The sequence below is a fragment of the Schistocerca serialis genome, chromosome 4, assembly GCF_023864345.2.
Source record: "Schistocerca serialis cubense isolate TAMUIC-IGC-003099 chromosome 4, iqSchSeri2.2, whole genome shotgun sequence".
NCBI classification, from domain to species: domain Eukaryota; kingdom Metazoa; phylum Arthropoda; class Insecta; order Orthoptera; family Acrididae; genus Schistocerca; species Schistocerca serialis.
In genome coordinates this window covers 224,844,124-224,871,688 of record NC_064641.1, presented here as the reverse complement: position 1 = coordinate 224,871,688, position 27,565 = coordinate 224,844,124, and the positions used below count along the sequence as shown (strand labels likewise).

The 27,565-nt window shown below is 42.7% G+C and overlaps 1 protein-coding gene across 1 annotated transcript in view; it reads right to left on the bottom strand.

The window, feature by feature from the left end:
• LOC126473754 (proton-coupled folate transporter) overlaps positions 1 to 27,565 on the bottom strand; it is a 298,864-nt gene that overhangs the window by 70,209 nt on the left and 201,090 nt on the right. Inside the window, exon 6 of the mRNA XM_050101010.1 lies at positions 19,738 to 19,839. Coding sequence (XP_049956967.1) covers positions 19,738 to 19,839 — 102 coding nt within the window. The remainder of the gene's footprint in view (positions 1 to 19,737; positions 19,840 to 27,565) is intronic.

Below are 27,565 nucleotides of genomic sequence, written 5' to 3'. Positions count from 1 at the left end.
GCATGGGCAGCTGTACTTGTACACGCCATCCAAGCTCTGTTTGACTCAATGACCAGGCGTATCAAGGCCGTTATTACGGCCAGAGGTGGTTGTTCTGGGTACTGATTTCTCAGGATCTATGCACCCAAATTGCGTGAAAATGTAATCACATGTCTTCTCTAGTATAATGTATTTGTCCAATGAATAGCCGTTTATCATCTGCATTTATTCTTGCAGTAGCAATTTTAATGGCCAGTAGTGTATATATATTTGAAACTAGTTATATACTGTCCAGTCGTATTAATGTGACAACCTATCAAAAGCTCGAATAACCAGCTTTTATAGCGCGGACCTCGCGAGATGCGCAAGAAGCGACCCAATGAAGTTATGGAAGGTACCGACTGTGACCGGCTATGTTAGGATTGTCGATTGAGGATCCATGGCGCGAACCGCCCTATCAAAAATGGTTCAAATGGCTCTGAGCACTATGGGACTTAACATCTGAGGTCATCAGTCTCCTAGACCTTAGAACTATTTAAACCTAAATAACCTAAGGACATCAGACACATCCATGCCCGAGGCAGGATTCGAACCCGCGACCGCAGTGATCGCACGGTTCCAGACTGAAGCGCTTAGAACCGCTCGGCCACAATGGCCGGCACAGCCCAATCGAGGTGGTCCCCTGATACTTTCCGAACCAGGCCCGTACACTGCGAGCTGTATGACATGTTGCATTGTCCTACTGGTAAATGCCATTGCGCCGAGGAAAAACAAAACTGCATTTAAGGGTGGACATTGTCCCCAAGAATATATGCTTACCTGCGCTGATGCATTCTTCCTTGCAGAATGACGAGATCACCCAGGGGATGGCAAGAAAACATTCCCCAGATTATAAGAGTCCCACCTTCGGCCTGGACCCTTCCGACGATTGCTGCAGGGTGCTTAGTTCCAGACGTTTCACGTCGTACACGCGTAAAACACGTTTCATCTGAATAGTCCACCTGTCGCCACTCAGTGGACGTCCAGGTGCGATACTGGCGTGCAAATTGCAGCCTTCGTCGCCAATGAACAGCACTCAGCATGGGTGCACGAACCAGGGGTCTGCTGGGGCGGTCCATACCCAGTAACCTTCACTGAACGGTTGTTGAGGAGACACTGTTGTTAGCCCTTGAATCATCTAGGTGGTCAGTTTCTCGCCAGATGCACGTCTATTCGTCAGTACACATTTCCGCAGGCGTCGCTCACTCCCGCTGTCTATGGCCCGTGGTGCGGCAGTTGCCTCGCCGCCGGTTTTGGATAACGCCATTTTGCCACACGAGATAAACCTTGACCACGGTGGCCCGAAAGCAAATGATCATGCTCTTTTAGGCGCCAGATAAAATGCTTCATTTCCACATTACGACGACTGCACTTTTTACTGTGTCCCTCGACACGTTTTATATATCCTCCACTGCCATTGCTGCCACCTGATTACTGCACTCTGACGTCGAACGTCGGCGGTGGTCACATTAATATGACTGGACTGTCTACAAAGTATGGAGAGTTACACGAAACTTCGTCGCTCGTCCCCATCTTGTGCTCTGAAATGGAAGGAGGTCATCTGCCAGGAAGATATGATATTTGCAAATGCACGGATTTTCTTCACTGTCTTAAGAATTTTACCTACGACGAAAATGGAAATTTTTGTTCGTTTCTAATAGCTTCTATTTCAAAATGAATTTAAGTTGAAACTGGTTTTTGATCATATTTGTGCTTAATTTGATATCACTTATTGATTATTGGTGGATAGTTGAGTAATAATGTAATAGACTAGTGAATACAGAAGTGAAAAGATTTTCACGATTGCAACACTTTTAAATTTGAACAGAATATTTGCTCCCTAGTTGTAACTTCGAACATTTTATTTACGATGGAAAAACCTTATATTTGAAGAGCAGCTATTGTGATTTCAGAAAAAACAGCACACAAACAATAAATACTATCTTTTAAAAATGGAGTAAGATAGTATATTAAACTTCTGTTACAGGGTGTTACAGAGGTGAATGTGTTATAAGATACAACACTTTCACCTATTGGTGTCTCATCAACACGAAAGTGTAAGACATCGATTGTGGGTCAACAGCAAAAATACGTATATGCGTATAAAGTATAGTGGAGAGGACGCATGATTCGATTTGTAGGATATTTGGGAGCATACAGTGTCCGAAATTTAGAACACAATGGTGCCACCTCTGGTAGCAACAACTGTTGTAGTTCTAGCTGAGGATCGAGTTGAATTGATCTTGTTTGACCGTTAGGGGTAAGTCACCCTACGTTGCTTCAGCTGCAGCCCACAATCGCGGTGAGTGGTAACGCCGTCGGCACACGGACCGTACATCCGAACGATGAGCGTTGAGCGTGCCGAGTTTCTGGCGTTGTAGCGTGGAGAAGTCACGTTCGGAAGTCTTTTTGAATATGCATAGCAATATTGACCAGTGAGATGACACAACGCCTAAGTTGCGTGCACGTTATCTCCCTCCAGTACAGAGTCGCGAGGCGCAAAATTGGCTTTCAGTTGAAGCCCATATGTATATATGTCGTTTCTGAGCACCATCGAATCGGTGGTTTCAAGGCAACGGCACTCTGAGGAGTCATCAAAAACGCATTGTTCTTGTGCGGGTGCGATTGATATAATTAAATTAAGCTACGATTCAAGCTATCAGGGGATGGTAACATATCAGCTAGAATCAACGAGTGTGTGAGGTATAGCACAGTGGGTAGCGTCATAGATTCGTAAGAAGAAAGGAGTTGTGTCGGTTGTTCCCGTCCCATTTCATCCTTTTGTTTTTTTTTATTATTAACCTTCGCGTTTTTAATAGGTTTTCATACTTTCTTATTAGCTTAATGTAAGTATTTACTAGAACATTCGATATAGTATAAACACAAGTTCGCTCTATTTCAGGCATGAGCTCGTTCTATTGGCTTAATCTACAGGGCAGCTTGCACTACTAGCAGTAAGTTATTTTGCTCTTTCTTCTTTTATGTTTTGTATATCATATATTGTAAAGATTTTACTACTGAATAGGAGCCCTTGCTGCTGTAAGAATGACTTTAGGGTTTAACTAAAAAGTGAGGATGATGAAATAATTTGTATCTCATATGGAGAACTACTGTAATGTTGTATCGCACTGTTAGTAATGGAACTTGCTTTAGCCGATGTCTTTACTGACTAGAGATGGTACTTTCCTTTTTGCCTTAGAACAACCGAGCGAGGTGGCGCAGTGGTTAGCACACTGAACTCGCATTTGGGAGGACGACGGTTCAATCCCGTCTCCGGCCATCCTGATTTAGGTTTTCCGTGATTTCCCTAAATCGTTTCAGGCAAATGCCGGGATGGTTCCTTTGAAAGGGCACTGCCGATTTCCTTCCCAATCCTTCCCTAACCCGAGCTTGCGCTCCGTCTCTAATGACCTCGTTGTCGACGGGACGTTAAACACTAACCACCACCACCTTAGAACATGTTCGCGGACGTGGAAGTTTTTATTCATTTATACTACAGGCAGAAGAACCTGACTAGCGTGTGGACAAGTGAGGAAATGTATGTTTTAATAGAGCAAAATCGGAATTTTACGCCCGTCCATTTCGTAAACAGTGTGATTTACGGGCCAGACACAACTGCCGCTGGAACGCGTTGCGATCGCTTATATCACGTTGGGGACCATGTACCGTGTGCACAAGTCGCTTCGTTTCTGAGCGTTCAGCAGCACGTTGAATTCGGCACGCTCAATATGACGTTGAAACGCACGGTCCGTGTGCCGACGGCTTAATATATCAATCACTAGGCAACCCATCGCCAGATGTTTCCAGTGAGAGAGAGAGGGCTCTGTAGAAAAGCTGGGCAGGACAACCATCGAACACCTTCTGTATCGAGGTAGGTGAAGACAGCACGGACAACATGCACTCGTGCGTTATATTCTTGAAAGGTGACGTCATGAATACCTCGAAGATGGGACACAGTCACTAGTCTTAACATGCCAGAAACGTAACTGTTGCTGTTGAAATTACTGGCTATATAACCCAGATTTGATCAAGTTGTGTACCAAATGATAACAGTGCTGAACCTGTATAGCGATGACGAATACAGTCTGAACACGTCACTCTCCTCAGAGCCTTCATATATACGTCCACCGTAATGGTGCAAGCAGAATCGGAATTCGTCTCAAATATCGCTGTCTTTAGTGTTACTGGATGCACCACTGGGGTCTCCTCTGTCCGCTGCCGCGAAAGGGGAAGCAGCAACAATGGTAGCCGTGCACATAACATTACGTGGTGCTCCACACGTCGTCGCATTTTCTGTGTATACTTGTCTTGCTGTAAACAAGCCCATCTCCTCGCTCAAGGTACACCCATATTTCATATTTCTAGATGTCCGGGAAGCGATTGACACGGTGCTCCGTCACAGGCTGTTAAAGAAGGTACGAGCATATGGAATAGGTTCACAGATATCTACATCTACATCTACATCCATACTCCGCAAGCCACCTGACGGTGTGTGGCGGAGGGTACTATGAGTACTTCTATCGGTTCTCCCTTCTATTCCAGTCTCGTATTGTTCGTGGAAAGAAAGATTGTGGGTATGCCTCTGTGTGGGCTCTAATCTCTCTGACTTTAATCTCATGGTCTCTTCGCGAGATATACGTAGGAGGGAGAAATATACTGCTTGACTCCTCGGTGAAGGTATGTTCTCGAAACTTCAACAAAAGCCCGTACCGAGCTAATGAGCGTCTCTCCTGCAGAGTCTTCCACTGGAGTTTATCTATCATCTCCGTAACGCTTCCGCGATTACTAAATGATCCTGTAACGAAGCGCGCTGCTCTCCGTTGTATCTTCTCTATCTCTTCTATCAACCCTAGCTGGTACGGATCCCACATTGCTGAGAAATATTCAAGCAGTGGGCGAACAAGTGTACGGTAACCTACTTCCTTTGTTTTCGGATTGCATCTCCTTAGGATTCTTCCAATGAATCTTAGTCTGGCATCTGCTTTACCGACGATCAACTTTGTATGATCATTCCATTTTAAACCACTCCTAATGCGTACTCCCAGATAATTTATGGAATTAACTGCTTCCAGTTGCTGACCTGCTACATTGTAGCTAAATGATACAGGATCTTTCTTTCTATGTATTAGCAGCACATTACACTTGTCTACATTGAGTGGATCGAATGCTTTTTAAGTTATAGAGCCCACTATGTTGCTCTCGACAGCAGTGTTCATCAGAGACAAAGGTATCGTCAGGAGTGCCCCAACGAAGTGTTACAGGACCGCTATTATTCTCTGTATACATAAATGATTCGGGGGACAGAGTGGACGGCAATCTGCGGTTGTTTGCTGTAGTGTACCGTAAGGTGTCGAAGTTGAGTGACGGCAGGTGGATACAAGATGACTTGGAAAAAATTTCTAGTTGGTGTGGTGAAGGGCAGTTAGCTCTAAATGTGGAAAAATGTACCTTAATGCGGATGTGTAGGAAAAACGAACCCGTAACGTTCGGATACAGTATTAGTAGTGTCCTGCTTGAAACAGTCACGACGTTTAAATATCTAGGCTTAACGGTACAAAGTGATATGAAATGGAACGAACATGTGAGGTTTGTGGTAGGGAAGTCGAATGGTCCACTTCGACTTATTGGGAGAATTATATGACGGCGTGGTTCATCTGTTAAGGAGATCGCATAAAGGACACTAGTGCGACCCATTCTTCAATACTGCTGGAGTGGTTGGGATCCGTAACAGGCCGGATTAAAGGATGACATCGAAGCAATTCAGAGGTGGGCTGCTAGATTTGTTACTGGTAGGTTCGAACAGCACGTAAGTGTTACAGAGATGCTTCGGGAACCCAAATGGGAATGATTGGAGAAAGGTGACATTCTTTTCGAGGAACGTTACTAAAAAATTTCAGGAACCAGCATTTGATGCTGACTGCAGAACGATTATACTGTCATCAATGTACACGATCTTTAAGATAAGATACGAGAAATTAGGTCACATAGGCAGGCATCGTTTCTTCCTCTACCTATTTGCGACTGGAATAAAATGACTAGTAGTGGTACGGAGTACCCTCTGCCATGCGCCGTACGGTGGCTACGGAGTATCTACGTAGACGTAAATGTAAATGTAGATCACGTGGCTGTAGGATCCCGCAGGGCTGACCCAACAACGCGTCTCTTCTCTCAGGCGCTAGACGACGTGGGGCTGTTGAGCTCCTGCTTGGTGGTGAGGACGACTCCCCTGAACGTATCGGCCTCATATTCGCATGACAGTCGTGGGATCCCGAGAAATGTTGGCAGCAATATCGCGAAACGTCAAACCGCAGCCTCAACAGGCCGCGATCCTGCCGTTTCAGTGTCCATTTCGCGAAAAGAAACGCAGACAAAAATCAGAAAACCGAAGTTCTTAATTTCATACATAATATCTGACAATCTTGTAACTTTAGCGCGACTGTATAACATTGTACAACGATAGTCGTTTGGCCCTTCACGAGGTAATGAGTCGACAGGGGATGTCAAATTAATTCCATATTTTTAGATTTCCAGAAGGCTTTTGACACCGTTCCTCAAACTTCGTGCCTGTGGACTATCGTCTCATTCGAGCGACTAGATTCATGACACGTTTCAGATAGGTCGCCGTTCCTAGTAACTGACTGAAAGTCTTCGAGTAAAACAGAAGTAATATCTGGCGTTCCCCAAGGAAATGTTTTAGGGTCGCGGCTGTTCCTGACCTACGTAAACGACTTAGGAGACAATCTGAGCAGCCTACTTAGAACGCTTGCAGCTGATGTTGTAATTTACCATCTTATAAAGTCATTAGATGACCAAAAACAATTGCAAAATGATTCAGACAACATATCTGTATGGTACGAGACGTGGTAATTGACTCTAAATAATGAAAAGTCTGAGGTTATCCACAAGAGTACTAAAAAAATATCTGCTGAATTTCGGTTACACGATAAATCACAAAAATCTAAAGACTGTAAATTCAACTAAATACTTAGGGATTAAAATTCTAAATAACCTAAATTAGAACGATCACATGGATAATGTTGTAGGTAGAGCAAACCAGAGATCGCGAATTATTGGCAGAAAACTCACAAAATGTAAAATGTCTCTACTAAAAAGACTACTTACGCTAAGCTTGTTCCCCTCTTCTGGAGTATTGCTGTGCGCTATGGGACCCGCATCAGTTAGGACTGATAGAGGGCATTGAAAAAGTCAAAAAAAGGGCAGCTCGTTTCGTATTATCGATTAATAGCGGAGAAAGTGAATTGGGGTGGCAATCATTAAAACAAACGCGTTTCTCGTTGCGGCCGGATGTACTTGGGAACTTTCAATCACTAACTTTCCTCTTAGAGTGCGAAAATATTTTGTTGGCGCCCACCTGCATAGCGGTAAATGATCATAATAATAAAATAACAGAAATCAAAGTTCATATGGAAAGACTGGAGCGTTCGTTTTTCCCGCGCGGTTTTGGAGAGTGAAACGATAGAGAAATAGGTTGAAATGGTTCGATGAACCCTCTGCAATGCAGTTAATGCTGAACTGCAGAGAAATCATGTAGATGTAGATGTAGGTCAAAGTTACTCTGTTGTGCGACGCTCTTGCCACGTGTTAAGAACGTAAATTGGAGCGATGGAGAAAATCGTAATTATTTTTGTTCTAAGTGTATTTTTCCAATTTTTTTAAATTGAAAATGTATCTGGAGGTATGCACACTGCAATCCGTAAGCCCAGTAACGTAATTTATTTTTTCATGGGTATACACATTGACGTCGAAATTGACTGTTTTTTACTGTTGTTATGCATTAACATTTTTGGAACTGAACAACACAGTTGTGAGGTCTACCAAGTTTAATGGTCAATTTTTTTAAACATGAAGTTAACGGTATAATATTTCCATTTTTCCGTGATTTCGTACCACGAGACACTATTGCATTTCTAGCATCATTCTTTAACATCACGCCTCACGACGCCCGGCTAGTCACGAAGCTCACGATATACATACTTCACAGTGCTCACATTATAAAGTAAGTAACTGGATTCGGTGTTAATGTGTATATTTTTAAACAATATTGTGTGAATACTGTGAAAATGTAAACAGAAAGTTCTCCATGGTATTATATGCCTATATAAATTCAAGAATTACTGATTCATGGTCTCCTCCCTGTCGAATGGGCACCGCAGCCAGTCGGGAAACTATCGGATGGAGCTCAAGTATCGCGAAACAGACATGAAAAAACCCTAGAGAAGGTACTGAAGAAATCTTCCAGAAAAAATATCATGACATGTTCTGAATTGATGTCTTGTGTCATCAGATAAAAAACCTACCAAAAAATTTAAAATATTGTTATTCAATATTGATGTTACCTTCTTATGCACACGCAATAGCTGAATCTGATAATCTGACGGATCTGATAATAGCTTGGATACAACTGATGATGGTACTTATTTTAATGAATGTAAATAGTTGATTTATTATACAATGAACTGCAACGCATTACTTTTAGCAATGAATCGAAAAGCAGCGAATAGCACAGTTTTTTTTTAAATTAAAAACTTTCAAAACTTATACGAACCTAACAGTGAGCTTGCGGGCGTGCTTCCGAGTTGTTTCCATTTGCTGCACAATATTTCGACTATCGATCCAGACGTCTTCTTCAGGCACTGTGAGTTTTGTTATTATGTGTAGTTACTGACTGGACTACAACTTGACTCGTTGGAGTCAAGCAGCGAGTACACGTAACAACAAAACTCACAGCACCTGAAGAAGATGCCTAGATCGGCCGTCGAAATATTGTGCAGAATATGGAAACAACAACTCAACACAACACCAGAAAACACACAATTAATCAATCACGCCGAGGAAACCTAGGAGGTCATGTATGAACCTATCTTTTTCAAATGAATTTATTAACTGATAATTCCGTCTTTTTTCACAGGCCTTAATTAATTTAAGGACTACACCATGTTCTAGAATTCAAAGACCTTCGAAACCTTTAATAACCTAATTTTTCGAATAGATGAATTTTTTCATGGAAAACACTGCCACTTGATAGGCACTTTGAATTTTGATAAAATAATTTAAGATTAATAATCCGTTGGTCTCAAAACACTTATTTACCTATTTTAAGTCCGAATCTTTTTTGTATTTTTGTCTACTTTTCCGCGAAATGAGCCACAGTGCGCTGTCGAATTCCGAAATGTGTTGATAGATGTTTCTCCTCCTTACACGAGGCATAACACGATTTTCTCACAAAGAAATAACATACAAACGTGATTTCTGAACCCAATAACCGCTGTGACATCTTTCCTTACGCACATAACTGGCTGAGTACTCAGCGTTGCTCCAGTATATATTTATACGAATCCTCTGTTAGTAAAGTTTCTCCTTCTTCCATCCTCTGTCCATATCCTCCTTCCTCCTAGTAGGAGGACAACGCCAACGTCACACCATGCTACATTGTTGCCAAATTTATTGAAGATAGTGGATCCAAATTGGCGCTCATAGACGTGACAATGTCACAGTGATATCATGGCGCGAAGTTCAAATTTTGGCGGGAAAATACGTCAAATGGGCTACCTGCACTAACCTAACCCACTCCCATCCCACCTCCCCTCCCCTCCCCTCCCCAATCTGGAAACTGGCAGCAAAAGGACTCAGCCTATGCTGGGCTGCCAGATAGGATGCACTTTTTTAATTTTGTATCCATTGCTCTCCTCCTCCATCTGGAAATTGCTGTGAAAAAGACTCAGCCTTTGCCGGACTGCTGGATGGGAATGGTGTAGGTCTTTATTTTGTATGCATTATCTATTTAAACAATTTAGGTTGTCATAGACAGTAGCTCCATCCAGTGCGTTCACCATGAAATCTGGGGTCCGACTGACCTAGTTCACAACACCACCACCAGAGGGCGCTGTCGGCCCTCCCCCTCTCCCCTCCCATGATGTAATCCAAGATGGTGGTCTGGGGAAAAATAGTGGGAAAGAACTCAGTCTGTGTCAACCTGCTGGACTCAGAGGACAGATGCAATTGTTTACTGTGTTCAATGAATGAGATGTCTATGCTGGAGAAGGTGCAGTTTAATGGGTATATTAGCTGTAATCATGAATCTGAGGACTGTGTCGATAGCAATGATATTTGGTGAAGACGAATATGCTTCATCAAATGAAGATGCAGTAGGATGGCGCTAAGTTATACTTTGCAACTCATGCTGATAAATGTGTGTTCTGTAACTGTAGATCATTTTATAAAAGTCCAATCAGTCTTCCAAAGTGCAAGAGGCAAGAAGTTCTCCTCAGAGTCTCCGTGTCCTGCTGGGAGAGATGTCAGGTGCTGGGCTCAAGGCACCCCCATGCGATGGCCACAGAGGTGGCCATGCCCTTACAAAATCATCACTTCTGCACATAGCTATCAGCCACCATTCACCCGTACATATATTGTGAAGCCAGACAGACCCCAAAAAAAGACATACGCATTACCGTTTACTGCCATGACCTGCTTGCTTGCTTGCTGCCATGCTTGCTACAGCCATCTTCAGACTCTGAGATTACAAGAATATTTGTATTTTCACATGGTTCACCAAAATATCATACCATTTAGACGATAGTCCTCGATAACAAACACACAGCAGTATGCTGCCGATCGCTTGCACAGTATAATTCCGCAGACAAAGTGTTGTGATTATATCTCTAGAAACAGAAACTCTATCGAGATGCAGTGAGGTGGAACATGCTGCAAACCACTGAGTAACTAGAAACTTAACCTCATCTGTGAAGATCTTCACATGTAAACTCGAAAATAGAGGAAACTGGTAGTTCAACTCATACTTTTTAACATATATCGATGTCAACGATATAACAGATTCCAAATCATCTTTGTACTTTACAAAGTTAACTTAGATGTTTCTCATATCTAAAGAACCAGCAAATGTCTCTTCCGCCTGTCTTTTACCATCTAGATGCACATAACACACATCATAATCGGTGTTCTAACCAAATAAAGATGGGAAATATGAAGAAGCAGTCAAACAGTCAGTTTACATAGGACGGAATAACTGTCCAGTGCAAACACTCGCCCATATTGAATCTTCTCAAATTCCCGTGGAGACGACACACAATCACAAAGGCTGCCCAACATATACTTCACAGATGAGATATGTTTCTAGTTACTCAGTGGTTTGCATCAAGTTCCACCTCGCTAGAGTTTCAGGTTTCTAGAGATATAATTTACACTATCTTTGGAATTATACTGTGCAAGCGACTGGCAACATACTGCTATGTGCTTTATATCGAGAACTGTCGTCTAAATGGTATGGTATTTTGGCGAACCATGTGAAAATAATATGTTCTTGTAATCCCAGTGTCTGGAGATGGCTGTAGAAAGCATGGCAGCAAGCAAACAACAGGCCAGGGCTGGAAACAGTAACGCCTTTGTGCTAAGGGGAATCAACCGAGCCTTTGTACACCAGTTCGGACAGTGTCTGCAGTCCTCTCAGGGAACTCTCATCGTGCTTCAGGGCAGCATGTGTGGGCAGTTGACTCGTGACCGTTGGCCATGTTGGATGACCGACCTACCTCACAGGAAATATCTAGTGCTATACATCAGCGGGTCACAAGACAGTCTTTGTGCAGAGCATAGGAGCCACTACAGACACGTTCTAACATGATAGGGGCAAGTTTCTATTGAAAGTTCTGTGACACCTGAGAGTCACATGATGTCTTCTTTGTTAGAGTGTTCAGAGATCCGTCCAGGCACACTATCGTCCTCTCGTTCAGTCAGGAGGGATGCTATCCCTCACCCACCATTGCGACTTTTGAGCATCTCCAAACCAGCAGCTGTAGGACATCGAAAATTCACCGAAAAAATTCCAGCCTTTTTCTCGTCTGTAGGACAGTCTTCGAATTCTGTTTGTGTACTTGTTCTAATTTTTCCGTCTGTGCTTTGACACCAGTGTGGCCTTAGAGAAGTGGGGAAAACAACGTCTTTGGCTCCAGCAGCAGCAAGAAATATAAAGTAAGCCCACTCATCGTTTTGGGGAAGTGATGAACACCACAGCAGCTGTGGGACTCGGAAATTTTTCTCTCTCCGGCAGTGTCTTCAAACAAGCAACTAAAACTCGAAAAATGGTGAGCGTCCCGATTAAAGTTACAGAGATATTTATTTCGACTTCCCAATATCATCGTTTTGGCATGTAAAACCAGATATTGCAGTTGATATCGGTTTGGGGACCTGTTTCTCACAAAAGCATGTGAAGTGTCTCAAGGGGCTTTCACAAGTGTGCAGCGATCTTTTTAGAGTCAATGTTCGATTTCGGTGATACGCATCGCGTAACTGACACAGACTACTGTGCAGGGATATTTTTTGAAAGTGTATTTAGAGACATATTCAGTTGCACTTAGTAACTCCTGAAGCAGCCTGTGCTCAAAGACAAGGGTATTTCACTCAAAAGTGCCCAGAGTGTCTCTGGGGTGGTTTCAGAAGTGTGCCATGATGTTTTTAGAGTCAGTGTTCAAGTGTGTCGGTGTACACCGCAAAATTGAGGCAAACTACTGTGCAGCGAGCTTTTTGAAAGTGTATTTCGAGACAATTTTTTTCATTTATCAACATGAGTTGCAAAGTTTAACTTAGCCCCATCCTGCTGCATCTTCATTATTTGATAAATCATATTCGTCTTCACCAAATGTCTTTGCTATCGACACAGTCCTCCTGCATGATTACCGCTAACATACCCATTAAACTTCTCCTTCTCCAGCACATTATTCATTGAACACAGTAAACAATTACGTCTATCCTCCCAGCCCAGCAGCTTTACACAGACTGGATAATTCTCCTGTCACTTTTTTACAGACCACTATCTTGGATTACATCATGAGAGAGGTGATGGGGAGAGCCGACAGTGCAGTCTGGTGACGGTGTTGTGAACTAGGTCAGTTGGACTCCGGACCTCATGATGGACCTAGGGATGGATCTAATGTCTATGGTAACTCAAATTACTCAAATAAACAATGCATGTAAAATAAAGACTTAGGTCCATCCTATCCAGGAGCCCAGTAGAGATAGTCGTTTTCCTGTCAATTTCCAAATGGGGAAGAGGAGCATTTCATACAAAATAAAGATTTATATCCTTCCTATCCAGCATCTCTGCAAAGACTGAGTCCTTTTCCTGCCAATTTCCAGATGGGCGAGGTGAGGGTAGGGTGGAGGTGTGGGGTGTTAGGTCAGTGGAGGTAGCCCAACTGACGCATTTTCCCGGCAAAATTTGAACTTCCTACCATGAGGTTACTGCCACATCTTGAAACTGCCATCTTGAATAAATTTGGCAGCAATGCAGTGTTGGGTGACGTCGGTGTTGTCCCCCTACTCCTCCTATCTCTATCCATCTGCTCAACCCCCTCTCCCTCTCTATCACTCCCTCTCCCTCTCTGCCATCTCCTCCTCCCCTCTCTCTGTACGTTTGCTCCTCCCCCTTCTCTCTATCGATCAGCTCCTCCTCCTCACTCCTCTCTGCCTGCCCATCTCCTCCCTCCACTTCTGACTCACTATCGCCATGTTGTCGTCCACATCCACACAAGAAGTTGGTCGTTCTCACTCTAATATTATTTCTCTCCAGACAGTAAGTATCACGTGTTCCAAGTTTAGTTGAAATCGATTGAGGAGTTTAGGAGAATCTTTTTAACAACCTCGAACGTGTTACATAAATTAAACATATTTCACACATTTCTATCTCGAGATAATTTCGCCCTGCAGATTCATTTTCAAGCAACTCAATGTTTATGACGTCATATTTCCTGAACTATTGACCACCTAATGATATAATTTTGCAGGTACGTTCACTCGTATATATGAATACTGTCGTCAAGATATGTTGCGAATAGAACGAGTAATAAAGAACTAATAAATTAAAGCGTCGTACATGATGCGACAATTTCTCACATCTCTCAGTGTTTATGACTCCATTAGAGTCAGTGGCAAAGAACTAATAAATTTAAACGTCATGGTTCATCCGGTAATTTTACTGCATGAGCAACAAAAATGTGTTAAGCAATCAACTTCTTTCCTTTCATCATTTTGTGGGGATTGACGGCGAGAGAGAATTTCTTTAAGGTTTGAAATTACGTGTAAACTTTGTTGCAAGTTACTAGGTGATCTCATTCTCAAATACTGGACGACTAAATCAAGGGTATTCGCGTGTCGCAGACCACGGTGCTTCTTCACTCCCACACCGCCACTTTTATACATAGGTGGTTCTTACTACCACAGTGGTTATTTCCAGACAGAAGTGATACGTGTACCAAATTTGGTCGAAATCGATTCAGTGATTTAAGAAGAGTTGTGGAACATACATACACTATGTGATCAAAAGTATCCGGACACCCCCCAAAACATACGTTTTTCATATTAGGAGCATTGTGCTGCCACCTACTGCCAGGTACTCCATATCAGTGACCGCAATGGTCATTAGACATCGTGAGAGGATAGAATGGGGCGCTCCGTGGAACTCACATACTTCGAACGTGGTTAGGTGATTGGGAGTCACTTGAGTCATACATCTGCACGCGAGATTCTCACATTCGTATACATCCCTAAGTACACTGTTACCGATGAGATACTGAAGTGTAAACGTTAAGGGGCACGTGCAGTACAAACGCGTACAGACTAACCTCGTATGTTGACTGACAGATGGTTCAAATGGCTGTGAGCACTTTGCGACTTAACTTCTAAGGTCATCAGTCGCCTAGAACTGAGAACTAATTAAACCTAACTAACCTGAGAATATCACACACATCCATGCCCGAGGCAGGACTCGAACCTGCGACTGTAGCGGTCGCGCGGTTCCAGACTGTAGCGCCTAGAACCGCGACGGCCACTCCGGCCGGCTGACTGACAGAGACCTCCGACAGTTGAAGAGGGTCGTAATGTGTTATAGGCAGACATCTATCCAGACTGTCACACAGGAATTCCAAACTGCATAAGGATCAACTGCAACTACTATGACAGTTAGGTGGGAGATGAGAAAACTTTGATTTCAACGTCGAGCAGCTGCTCATAAGCCACACATCACGCCGGTAAATGCCAAACGACGACTCGCTTGGTTAAGGAGCGTCAAAAAAAAAAAAAAAAAAAAAAAAAAAAAAAAAAAAAAAAAAAAAAAAATTGCTCTGAGCACTATGGGACTTAACTGCTGAGGTCATCAGTCCCCTAGAACTTAGAACTACTTAAACCTAACTAAACTAAGGACCTCACACACATCCATGCCGAGGCAGGATTCGAACCTGCGACCGTAGCGGTCGCGCGGTTCCAGACTGTAGCGCCTAGAACCGCTCGGCCACCCCGGCCGGCAGGAGCGTAAACATTCGACGATTAAACAGTAGACAAACATTGTGTGGAGTGCCGAATCACGGTACACAATGTGGCGATCCGATGGCAGGGTGTGGGTATGGCGAATGCCCGGTGAAAGTCATCTGCCGGCGTGGGTAGTGCCAACAGTAAAGTTCGGAGGGGGTGGTGTTATGGTGTGGTCGTGTTTTTCATGGAGGGGGCTTGCACCCCTTATTGTTTTGCGTGGCTCTATCACAGCACAGGCCTACATTGATGTTTTAAGCACCTTCTTGCTTCCCACTGTTGAAGAGCAATTCGGGGATGGCTCTGGCTCTGAGCACTATGGGACTTAACTGCTGAAGTCATCAGTCCCCTAGAACTTAGAACTACTTAAACCTAACTAACCTAAGGACATCACACACATTTGTGCCCGAGGCAGGATTCGAACCTGCGACTGTAGCGGTCGCGCGGTTCCAGACTGTAGCGCCTAGAACCGTTCGGCCACATTTGCCGGTTCGGGGGTGGCGATTGCACCATTCAACACGATCGAGCACCTGTTCATAATGCACGTCTTGTCGCGGATTGGTTACATAACAGTAACATCCCTGTAATGAACTGGCCTGCACAGAGTCCTGACCTGAATGCTATAGAACACCTTTGGGATGTTTTGGAACGCCGACTTCGTGCGGCCCTCACCGACCGACAACAATACCTCTCCTCAGTGCAGCACTCCGTGAAGAATGGTCTGCCATTCCCCAAGAAAACTTCCAGCACCTGACTGAACGTATCCTTGCGAGGGTGGAAGCTGTCAATCAAGACTTAGCCTTAATGACAGCTTCCACTCTCGCAGGCATAGGTTCAATCAGGGCGGGCTAACACCATATTGAATTCCAGCATTACCGATGGAAGGCGCCACGAACTTGTAAGTCATTTTCAGCCACGAGTCCGGATACTTCTGATCACATAGTGTACATACATTTTTGTAACATGTATGAGTATGGATGTAATGTAAATAGTGTTGCTTCTCGTATTCTGTGTGGTAGCACTGAAGTACTGATCACATGCATATCCAAGTACCGAGCGAGGTGGCGCAGTGGTTAGCACACTGGACTCGCATTCGGGAGGACGACGGTTCAATCCCGTCTCCGGCCATCCTGATTTAGGTTTTCCGTGATTTCCCTAAATCGCTTCAGGCGAATGCCGGGATGGTTCCTTTGAAAGGGCACGGCCGATTTCCTTCCCCATCCTTCCCTCACCCGAGCTTGCGCTCCGTCTCTAATGACCTCGTTGTCGACGGGACGTTAAACACTAATATCCTCCTCCTCCTCCATATCCAAGTACATGCCAATTTGAGGTTTGTTTCATGCCGCCTCATAATTTTACCATTTTAAATGTCAGCAGGTCGTTGTCGGCTCAACTCATGTTGCCCGAATGTCTACATTTCATTAAGTGACCGTGCTGTCCTCGGCATTAACACTGAGAACACTTGAAAATGCCTGCACATGGCTGCGTGCATAAACCCAAACACAGTTGGCCACTGAAGAGAAGAATTCAAATAAAGATCCAATCAATGCTGCGGAGCAACTCGAGCGTTCCAAGGAATAACAACTCAACCAGCCTGTTACGACTAAGACAGTATCTTCTGAAGCGACTCAAACTTTACTAGATCTTACAAGCAGTTATTTGTAATTCTCATAATTAGGTATCTTACTGTTATTTTTGTGTCATATTATTCAGCACTTCACAAGAACTCAACCTTGCATTTCATTCTAGAAACATCCCCCAGGCTGTGGCTAAGCCATGTCTCCGCAATATCCTTTCTTTCAGGAGTGCTAGTTCTGCAAGGTTCCCAGGAGAGCTTCTGTAAAGTTTGGAAGGTAGGAGACGAGGTACTGGCAGAAGTAAAGCTGTGAGGACGGGGCGTGAGTCGTGCTTGGGTAGCTCAGTTGGTAGAGCACTTGCCCGCGAAAGGCAAAGGTCCCGAGTTCGAGTCTCGGTCTGGCACGCAGTTTTAATCTGCCAGGACGTTTCATATCAGCGCTGTAGAGTGAAAATTTAATTCTAGAAACCACATTTAACAATCACGGCCAGGTAAAACCGCCGAAACATGCACTAATGGTCTGTTGACAGTCCCCGTTGGCTTCGTCATGTGGAACGCCAGGGTTCATGGAGGGCAAACGTGTGTTGTGGGATTGTCAACTATCAGCTGATAGGATCGTTATCCGTAGACGGAACACTGATGGTGAACGAGTACTGCAGCCTCCTAACAGACCATTTTCCACGGATGCTAGAAGACATTCCTTTGTAGATTAGGAGGAACCTGTGGTACTAATATGATGGCTGTCCAGCCCTATTACAAGAAGTTCTACAGCATGTCACCACGATTTGTTTCCAAAACGTTTGCTTGAACGCAGCGAACCTGTAGCTTCGCTGGCCCGCTCCCCGAACCTGACGCCTGTAGACTTTTTTTCTGTGGGGAAAGTTGAAAGACGTTATCTACAAGGTCATACCAAAGCAACCGATGATATGCAACGACGTATTACTGCAGCCTGCCCCGACATCTCCGCTGAAATACTAGCATGCGTGCAGCATTTGGAAACGTGTATTGCCGCTGCCTGAGTTCATTTTGAACACAATCTGTGGTGGTCAGTTGTCTCGTTACTGGTCAGAATCCACACAACTAATGTATGCACTTGTGTTATTCTTTAGCGTGTGCCACTAAGGTATTGCGCAAGTGTTGGTGTGGGAACTTTTCAAAATAAGATATCTCGTAAATGACTCGCTCTGGAATCCTGCGATAAACATCACTGACAGTCTGATGTACCCTACTTTTAGTCTGTTACTGTCAATAGGCATTGTTCCATTTTTAAAAAAAGTGTATGTCTACACAAGAAAACATTTGCTAAGTATTATTACAATCTTTTCATTGGCTAAAAATACGAGCTCCTGACTACCAATCCATTCTGTGGGAACTGCGCGTCAACAGCACTTTCCATTTCCGCAATATTTGAGGAGCAAGTTTTAGGTGGTTCGTCCTGTATGAAATCTGGGAGCCAATGTATTCATGACAGTCACAAACATGGCAGCGTACAGCGACATGACACAATCTGCAAGACGCTGTTAGTAATTTTCTCATTAAACTGTTCAGTGATGTTCTTGATACAAATTTAGAATCAGGTGGTTACCAGCAACTGTTACATTTCTTCCTCATAGCCGTTTTTTCTGAAAGTACGAGGGTAATCCCAAAAGTAAGGTCTCCTATTTTTTTATAAGTGCATAGACCCGTTTATTTCTACAATGGTTTACATCAGTTTACAGCTTGAACATTTAGCTATTTTTCGACACAATCACCATTTATGTCGAAGCATTTTTGTAGACGCTGTGGCAGTTTTTGTATGCCCATGGCACACCAGCTCGCCGCCATGCCAAAAAAAATGTCAAATGTGTGTGAAATCTTATGGGACTTAACTGCTATGGTCATCAGTCCCTAAGCTTACACACTACTTAACCTAAATTATCCTAAGGACGAACACACACAGCCATGCCCGAGGGAGGACTCGAACCTCCGCCGGGACCAGCCGCACAGTCCATGACTGCAGCGCCCTAGACCGCTCGGCTAATACCGCCGCCATGCTATTCAGAAGGTTATGAACCTCTTCTTTCACCTCGTCGTCGGAGGTGAATCGCTGGGACCACAATTAACGCCGACAGGTACTGTGAGACTCTGAAAAAACTCGAACGGGCCATTCAGGACCGGAGAAGAGGAATGTTGAGCAAGGGCGTACAATTTCTCCATGACAACGCTCGCCCACACATCGCTCGGCAAACCGTTGCTCTCCTGCATCAGTTTCAGTGGAACATAATCACCCACCCACCCTACAGTCCTGACTTGGCGCCCAGGTTCCCTAGGTTAAAAGAACATTTGGCCGGAAAGCGATTCAGCTCCAACGACGAGCTGGTATGACATGGGTACACAAAAACTGTCACAGTGTCTAAAAAAAGGCATCGATAGAAATGTTAATTATGTCGAAAAATAGCAAAATGTTCAAGCTGTAAACTGATGTAAACCATTGTAGAAATAAACAGGTCTATATACTTTTAAAAAAATAGGAGACCTTACTTTTGGGATTACACTCGTAATATACCACCCCCTACGCTGAGTTTCAAAAACATTAATAGAATTTAAAAATGTTGCAAAATTAAAAGCGCTCGGAGAAGTGAAGTGGGAGGATGAATCAGGAAGAGGAGCAATCTGATACACAGTTGTCACGCAACAAGTTATGGACCACGCTCAATTAATTCCCGAGTCTTTTTCCATAGAAGCAGGTTTCCCGTCCAGAACAGAACACCCCCTTAACGACAATACATGCACATGGAGCTTTAAGCAGTTTAAAGCTAAACATTACTCACCCAACACATAGGCAGCAGACTGGAAGGTCTTGAAGTCACTGTACACGTCAGCTGACCAGTGGAACACCAGCTGCGTGTACAGGTACATCATGTTCTTCTCATCTGGAACAAAAGCGACACAAAATTTACAACTAGTTTGGCGTCCAGGCTGCCTTGCTCATTTACATAGCGATCAGATTCACTAAACAAAGAAGCGGGATATAAACTGAGGTGGTACAAATAACTTAGGGATCTGTTTATCGACATTAAAATGGTTTAACGTTGAACATTACGAATACTCGTGTACGGAATGGAAATTCTTGCATGCCTGTCATCCTTGCGCAATGTGTCAACAGCGCTCCAGTTGTAGGTTATATACCACCTATGTGACTACACTGCAATTTTAGATGTCGAAATACGACTTATACGGGTCATCTTACTCCTTTGGGGTCAAAATTATGCGGATACAGGAGGGTAATAAACCGAGAATTTTGAGGTAAGAAACCAACTGTTGGAAACACAAGCTTCAACCGATACGAGACTTGGAATGAAAAATGTGTGTTCGTGATGCAATCTTGATAAATACACAATCGTCATTGACGTGTTCACGACGGATATTTTGCTGTGGTGATGCATGGAGTCGTTGACGAATGAAAATCCAGTACAAACTGAAGCGAAACTGGTTACTATGGTCCTGGCTGTCTGTCACATTCTGCAGCAGACTACAGGGGCACTTGAGACAGTGTGGAAAAATTTTATGATTTCTTTGTGGCTGGTGGTTGCCACTTAGCACAGTTGCTATCGTTTTCAGTTCTTGCTGCCAATTGGCAAGGATTAATTGTTTCCATCACAATATTCCTTTTAGGATCCTCTGCCGTATGTATAATTTTTATCCTAAAATTTTTGGACATCATTGTTTACATTTACCCCTACATTACGATAGCAGTATTCTCTGGATCCCGAGAGGGATCTCTCGGACGTACAGCTGAGTCAAAAGAAGCATATTTTATTTGGGTGCAATACAATGAAATGAATCAACATCATGTAATAGCACTGTATTACAGTACTAATGATAATCATAAAATATCATACGCCATCAATTTTTAGTTTCTGTGAGACACCCTTCAACTGAGTAGAACCTGTTTTCCAATAGAAAATTCTTAAAATCAATCTCAAGCTCCGTCATATTACTTAGAAGACATTTTATAGGTTGTTGAATGCATGTATGCCCACGTACATGTCTCCTTTCTATACTAATTTTACATTCCTGAATCCTTGAAAAGATCGTTTTTCAAGAAAAAAGAAGTATTGGTAATGATAGAAGACATTAATGAATATATATTCTGTGAAGTAGTTGCCAAATTACCACCTTTTGAAGAGGTTTCCGCAGGATGTTCTAGAACACAAGATATAATTATTAAAACACGTTTCTGTATTCTGGAAATACAATTTCTGTAATCTGAGTTTCCTCAAAACTGATTCCGTTACTGATTACAGATTGGAAATGTGCAGAATCAACTATTTTCTTCATTCATCTAACCCTAGACATGCATACCGCAAATGTAGTTGACTAGGATGCATATTATTTCTAGGGTATGGATTTTACAATTGAGACTATCTGTGGTCCCAAAAACGTAAAAAATTTCTACTTCCTGCATTTCACAATTTAAGTACACTATTATGTAGTTTTTGATGCTCTAAAAGAAGTACTGAAACATAATTACGGAGATTTGTCAAAATTTAAATCATAATCCATCAGCCATGACCGATTTGTTGACGTTTTCAGATATTTAGTTCGGTGTCTTTTCAATAAGAAAACTGGTATGACTTTTTATTCATATGCTTTTATCACTTACGTGTAACAGAAAATAGAACCATGCAGCATACCATGAATGACTGATTTAAATTTTGAATGTTTATTACTATTTGACCGACATGGAAGATGCATTCTGCTTTCTGTAACGTAGATGAGATGAAAACCATGAATTTTCTGTGCTTACTATTCCATAATATTTTTTAACTATTGAAAGATAGCATTATGGAGTACACAAACAAAAGTCTTGGCCAAGCCCAAAAATTGATTATTATTTAGCTGCGCTTCCGTATGTCTATTGGAAAAAAGAAACAGTGCTACATCACAAAATGCCAGTAAAGAGTGAACATTTTTGTTAGATCTGGAAAGCGTAAAACGGAGCATAATCTGTCGCAACTTATCGGAAAAACACCATTTTAAGGATAAAACACATAGAAATAGACATACCTGAACAATTTATTCACATTAAAAGTTAATATTCTATTTAGAAAAATATTCACATACAAAGTTTATGGCACTGTAAGGTCATAAAAAAAGAAACAAATAATATTTTAGGGGGAATAAAGAAATCTGTTAATGTTAACTCAAATTTATTTTCTGATAAGGTGTCCCATACAACTTCTGAAGCACTCCTCTGATAGTGCTTTGGAAAATTTGTTACATCACATCACCAAAAGAGGGAAAATACCAGGATGTGATTGTTAGGAGCCACATATCACAGTACTTAGGGGTCGCTACGTATGTTCGCTCCTCCATGGAACATATCGACCTGCTTAAGACTTCCGTCACTAACATCACTCTTGAAGTCGCTGTCAAAGTGGGAGGAATAACTTTCAGTAACATATATAACCCGCGCCACCGAACGGACACCTGAAACTCTGCCGCTACAACCCCACCCAGCGCTCCATTTGGGGAACTTAGCAAGCTGGGCCGATGGTAATAATCTATTTCAGTAATGTGATGCAAAAGAGAAGGGATGTTTTAAATTAGTAGCTTGGAATCTCGAATACAATTCTGATTTGTGCGTCGTACACGATCCGCAGAATACTTCAAAACGTCCCACACATCCAACATCGACCAGCTCTAATAGAAACAAGAGTAAGCAGCCCCCTGATCAGGTCCTGTCCTCCGCCAAGATGGCATTTTAAGAAGCCAACAACCTAGACAAACACTGAGGCTTGATGCCACCCACTATCGAAAGCTAACAAAGGTCCACAAGAGCAGTGACTGAAACATTAAAGGAGACCACCCCTAGAGGGCTCAGAAGGAGTATATACCAGGATGGAATGCTCATTGTGAAGAACTATACAAGGAGTTCCTCCAAGGAGGGGACGGAGAGATAGCTGACGATCTGAGACGTACACTACACATGACTCGACGCAAGAAATGGAGAGAAACTGTCCTGAACCTGGACTTCAAAAGATCTAGCAGAAAATTCTGAGAACTTTAAAAAAATTAGGCGGAAATCCTAAGGATGCAAGAGATGAAGTGTCCTTGAACCAGATAGGACTGCGAATCACGTTGTGACTAGTTCAAGAACTCCACAGGACGCGGTACACACCATCCATATAAAACATGAATTCACGGCCTTGAAGACATCTAGCCACTACCAGACTGTTTTTCCCAGTCATTTAGCTCGAGGAAATAACAATGGCACACAATGAAGTTAAAGAGGGAAGGGCATTACTCCTGAACTGTCGTAAATATGCCAAAAATGGCTAGCAGAGTTTTTCACTGATGTCATGATGACAATCTCGAACGGAATGACAAAGTCCAATGTCATTGCTACCCTTCAGCCGAGAAAGCAAGCAACGATCCAAAAAGCTAGCATCCGATAGCCCTTCTTAGCTCAATATACAATCTTCTTGAAAGAGGCATCTATAGAAGAATCTCGGCTATAACACTTGAGAAAATTCCTGTTGAAGAAACTGGTTTTCGTCCAGAACGAAGCTGTACGGACCAGATAATGTCACTCACAATCTACATACAGAAGCAGGCTTTCAAAAGAATTTAAAACGTTAACTGCATTTATAGATTCTCGGCAACTTGCAATATGGAGACACGGTCTTCTCTAAAAATACATTCAAATAATCCCACGTAGAAAAGCAGCACAACTTATTAATAGCGTGCTTGCTGGAAGGTCATTCCGGATCAGAGCTCTTCAAAGACGTTAAATGATGGACTACCTCAAGTATCTGTTCTCAACCTCACTGCTTTTTAATCTGTACATCTCCGATATGCCTGAAACCTGAAACTAGATCTCGCTAGTTCGGATACGCCGATGACTGGGTGTCGGCAGTGGGACATCGAAATTTTGAAGAAAGCGAAACCCTCCGCCACACACCGTTGGGTGGCTTGCGGAGTATAAATGTAGATGTAGATGATCTAGCAATAGCGTGAACATACTTTCGTAGATGGAGACTGAAACCAGACCCCACCAAGACAGAGAGAGCTTGCTTTCATTCGTGCAACAGAAGTGCGATTAGACAGCTCCAAGTCTATTTTGATGACCGATTACTCCAATATAATCAGCACAAAAAATATCTAGGGGTTACATTGGACCGAACACTGTCCTACAAGAAGCACCTGGAAAACACCGCTGCGAAAGTACGAACTAGGAACAACATCCTACATAAGTTGTGCGACACAGTCTGGGGTTCCACTGTTGAAACTCTGCGTGCTTCAGCATCTGGACTTGTCTACTATATTGCAGAGCATGGTCTTCCTGTATAGCTCAATAGCGTACAAGCATAAACTCTAGACGCATAGCTGAACAACACAATAGACTTGTCAGTGGTACATTAACATCAAACCCTGTCGAAAGTACGTCCATACTGAGGCACATTCCGCGCCACGGATTCCGATGAAAAGCACCTCTACTCCGTGAGTTTAAACGCATACAAAGTAATCCACAACTCTCTGTCCATCAAGATGCTGTTATCCTAGAAAGAAATCGGCTTCGATCAAGCTTGCCCTCCACATTGCCATAATTTGCCCTGCATAAGAAAGAAACTCCCTGCCTTTTGCCAATCACACAGAACATGGAGACTTTTTAACAGTATATGCACCAATGATGCCGAAAACATAGACTTTCTTCACAGATGGGGTAAGGCTCGATCTCCAAACTACGATTGTGAAGCAGCCAGGCAAACCGTTCGTCACACAGTTACAGAATGTCCCAAGAGGACCTGTCGTGGTACTTCCCACGATTTTCTAACGGCAACGAACGACACAACTGATTATATGTTGTTTTGTAGGGCGGGCAACCACAGCCAGACTTCGACATTTTTCGAAAGAGAATTCCGCACTAGCTGTATCAATGACTTTTATTAAATCTGCAACCGGTTTCGCACCACTTATCGGTGCCTGAGGATGCAAAAACAACTGATTATATTAAAAATTCAGATGTGTGTTTCTAGATTACATGTGTTCTAGTTTCTATTATACACTACTGGCCATTAAAATTGCTACACCAAGAAGAAATTCAGATGATAAATGGGTATTCATTGGACAAATATATTACACTAGAACTGACATGTGATTACATTTTCACGCAATTTGGGTGCATAGATCCTGAGAAATCAGTACCCACAACAACCACCTCTGGCCGTAATAACGGCCTTGATACGCCTGGATTGCATGTACAGGTACAGCTGCCCATGCAGATTCAACACAATACCACAGTTCATCAAGAGTAGTGACTGGCGTATTGTGACGAGCCAGTTGCTCGGCCACCATTGACCAGACGTTTTCAGTTGGTGAGAGATCTGGAGAATGTGCTAGCCAGGGCAGCAGTCGAACATTTTCTGTATCCAGAAAGGCCCGTACAGGACCTGCAACATGCGGTCGTGCATTATCCTGCTGAAATGTAGGGTTTCGCAGGGATCGAGTGAAGGGTAGAGCCACGGGTCGCAACACATCTGAAACGTAACTTCCACTGTTCAAGGTGCCGTCAATGCGAACAAGAGGTGACCGAGACGTGTAACCAATGGCACCCCTTACCATCACGCCGGGTGATACGCCAGTATGTCGATGACGAATAAGCGCTTCCAATGTGCGTTCACCGCGATGTCGCCAAACACGGATGCGACCATCACGATGCCGTAAACAGAACCTGGATTCATCCGAAAAAATGACGTTTTGCCATTCGTGCACCCAGGTTCGTCATTGAGTACACCATCGTAGGCGCTCCTGTCTGTGATGCAGCGTCAAGGTAACCTTTTCCTGAAAGTGTCCGAGATTTTCTGCAAATTTTGATATAACTGTTAGGCTGCTGTCTCATCCAGATTCCATCAATACAAATCGGTTAAAATTTTTTCTCGGTATTTTCCTTTCTTTATTTTCTATGTATTTAGTTAATGATCTGCCTCCAATGAGTACAGTCTCTGATGTATGTAACGCATCAGGTTGGACTACTGGCACGTAAAGTTCTAATTTTTCATTACGAAATATTGACTTTGCTCCTATTTCATGTAATTTTATAAGCTTTTTGTAATTATTGTCTCTTCGTTTCCTTTTCGATTTAATCCAGAGGGTTGTATAATTTCTCCTGCGTATTTAAATGTATATACCTGTGATATTTTGCCAAACTGTGTTAATGTGGGTTGTCCACCTGCCATGTATTGGGTTTTTGCATAAGAAACTTTCAGTCCACTTTCATCTGCAATGTCTTAATTACTTTATCTAGTACAAGACTGAACAGTAATGGGGACAGTCCGTTCCCTTTTCGACCCCTGTTTTTATAATAAAAGATTCAGACGTTTCGGCTTGGAATTCAACTTTCGAGATGGTATCAGTTTATGTTTGTTTAATCATCTGTCTCGTCTTTCTACTCACATTAAACTCTTCTAGTTTCTTAAACCGTGTAAACCTATGTATTGAATCACATGCTTTTTTGAAGTCTACGGAGGCAATCCCCACTCGTTTGCCCTTGACGATTCGTAAGACCGTCTTGAAATTGAGAATTTGTTTCACACAAGACCTACCATTTCCTACCTGCTTGATACTCACGAATTAAATGCTCCGCTTTTTAAGGGTGATTTGTGAAGCAACTGGCATCAATGAAATCCCTTTATAGTTATTTACATCAGTTTATCCCCTTTCTTGTGTAATGGGTGGACCATAGCACACTGCCATTCTTTAATGAATTTGCGTGAGGCTTTTATCACCTACTTTTTACATCTCCCCCTAGAGCTTTATTGTCTTTAATTTCACTTATTGCTTTGTCAACTTCTTCTAATTTTCGGGGTTCTGATTCTGCGTTTCGCTCTGGCTTTTCTAATATAAATTGGACAACATTTTTTTTATTTATTTCCAAAGTTCCATCTGGTCCTATAAAACAGAGACTAGGTGCTTGATATGCTGACATTCCTTCCCCAAAAATTCTATAAAAATTCCATGTGTTATTTGTCTTGAACTGTTGTTCTCTTTCTGCTACTCTGGTGTTACCATAGTGGTGTTTTACAGATCGAATGATATTTTAAGTATGCTTTTTGACTGCAAAGAATCTATCACACCTTTATGTGGTTTTATGGGGAATTCCAGTCTTTCCAGGCTTTAGGTCTTTGTTCTATGGTCTCATAACAGATATTATTCCAGCACCTATGTTTACGTTTCTTTGGGGGGTGTGGGGGGTGGGGGGGGGGGGGGGGGGAGGATTGTACCAATACTTTGGGAAGCTCGTAAAAGAGTAGCTTTAAGTTCTGGCCAGGTGGAAGATCTTTGGCTTAGGATGTTTGCTCGAAAAACGTTCGAATTTTCTATACGAAATTCTGGTCAATTCATGAATTTCTGCTTATTCTCAGTTTGATTCTATTTGACTGGAATTTAACTTAAATTAACGACAGGTGGTGATAAGAGTCGATGACTCTTTTTTTTTAACTTTTACATTTAATCATTTTTATTTCTCTTTGAGGAGGCTGTATGATCTACTTGAAATTCTCCAAGATAAGGATCTGGATATCTTCAATTTGTCTTCTTCTTAGGACTTGTCAAAAATATGTTGACCTCAGTTTCAAGTCAAATGTTTCAGAAAAG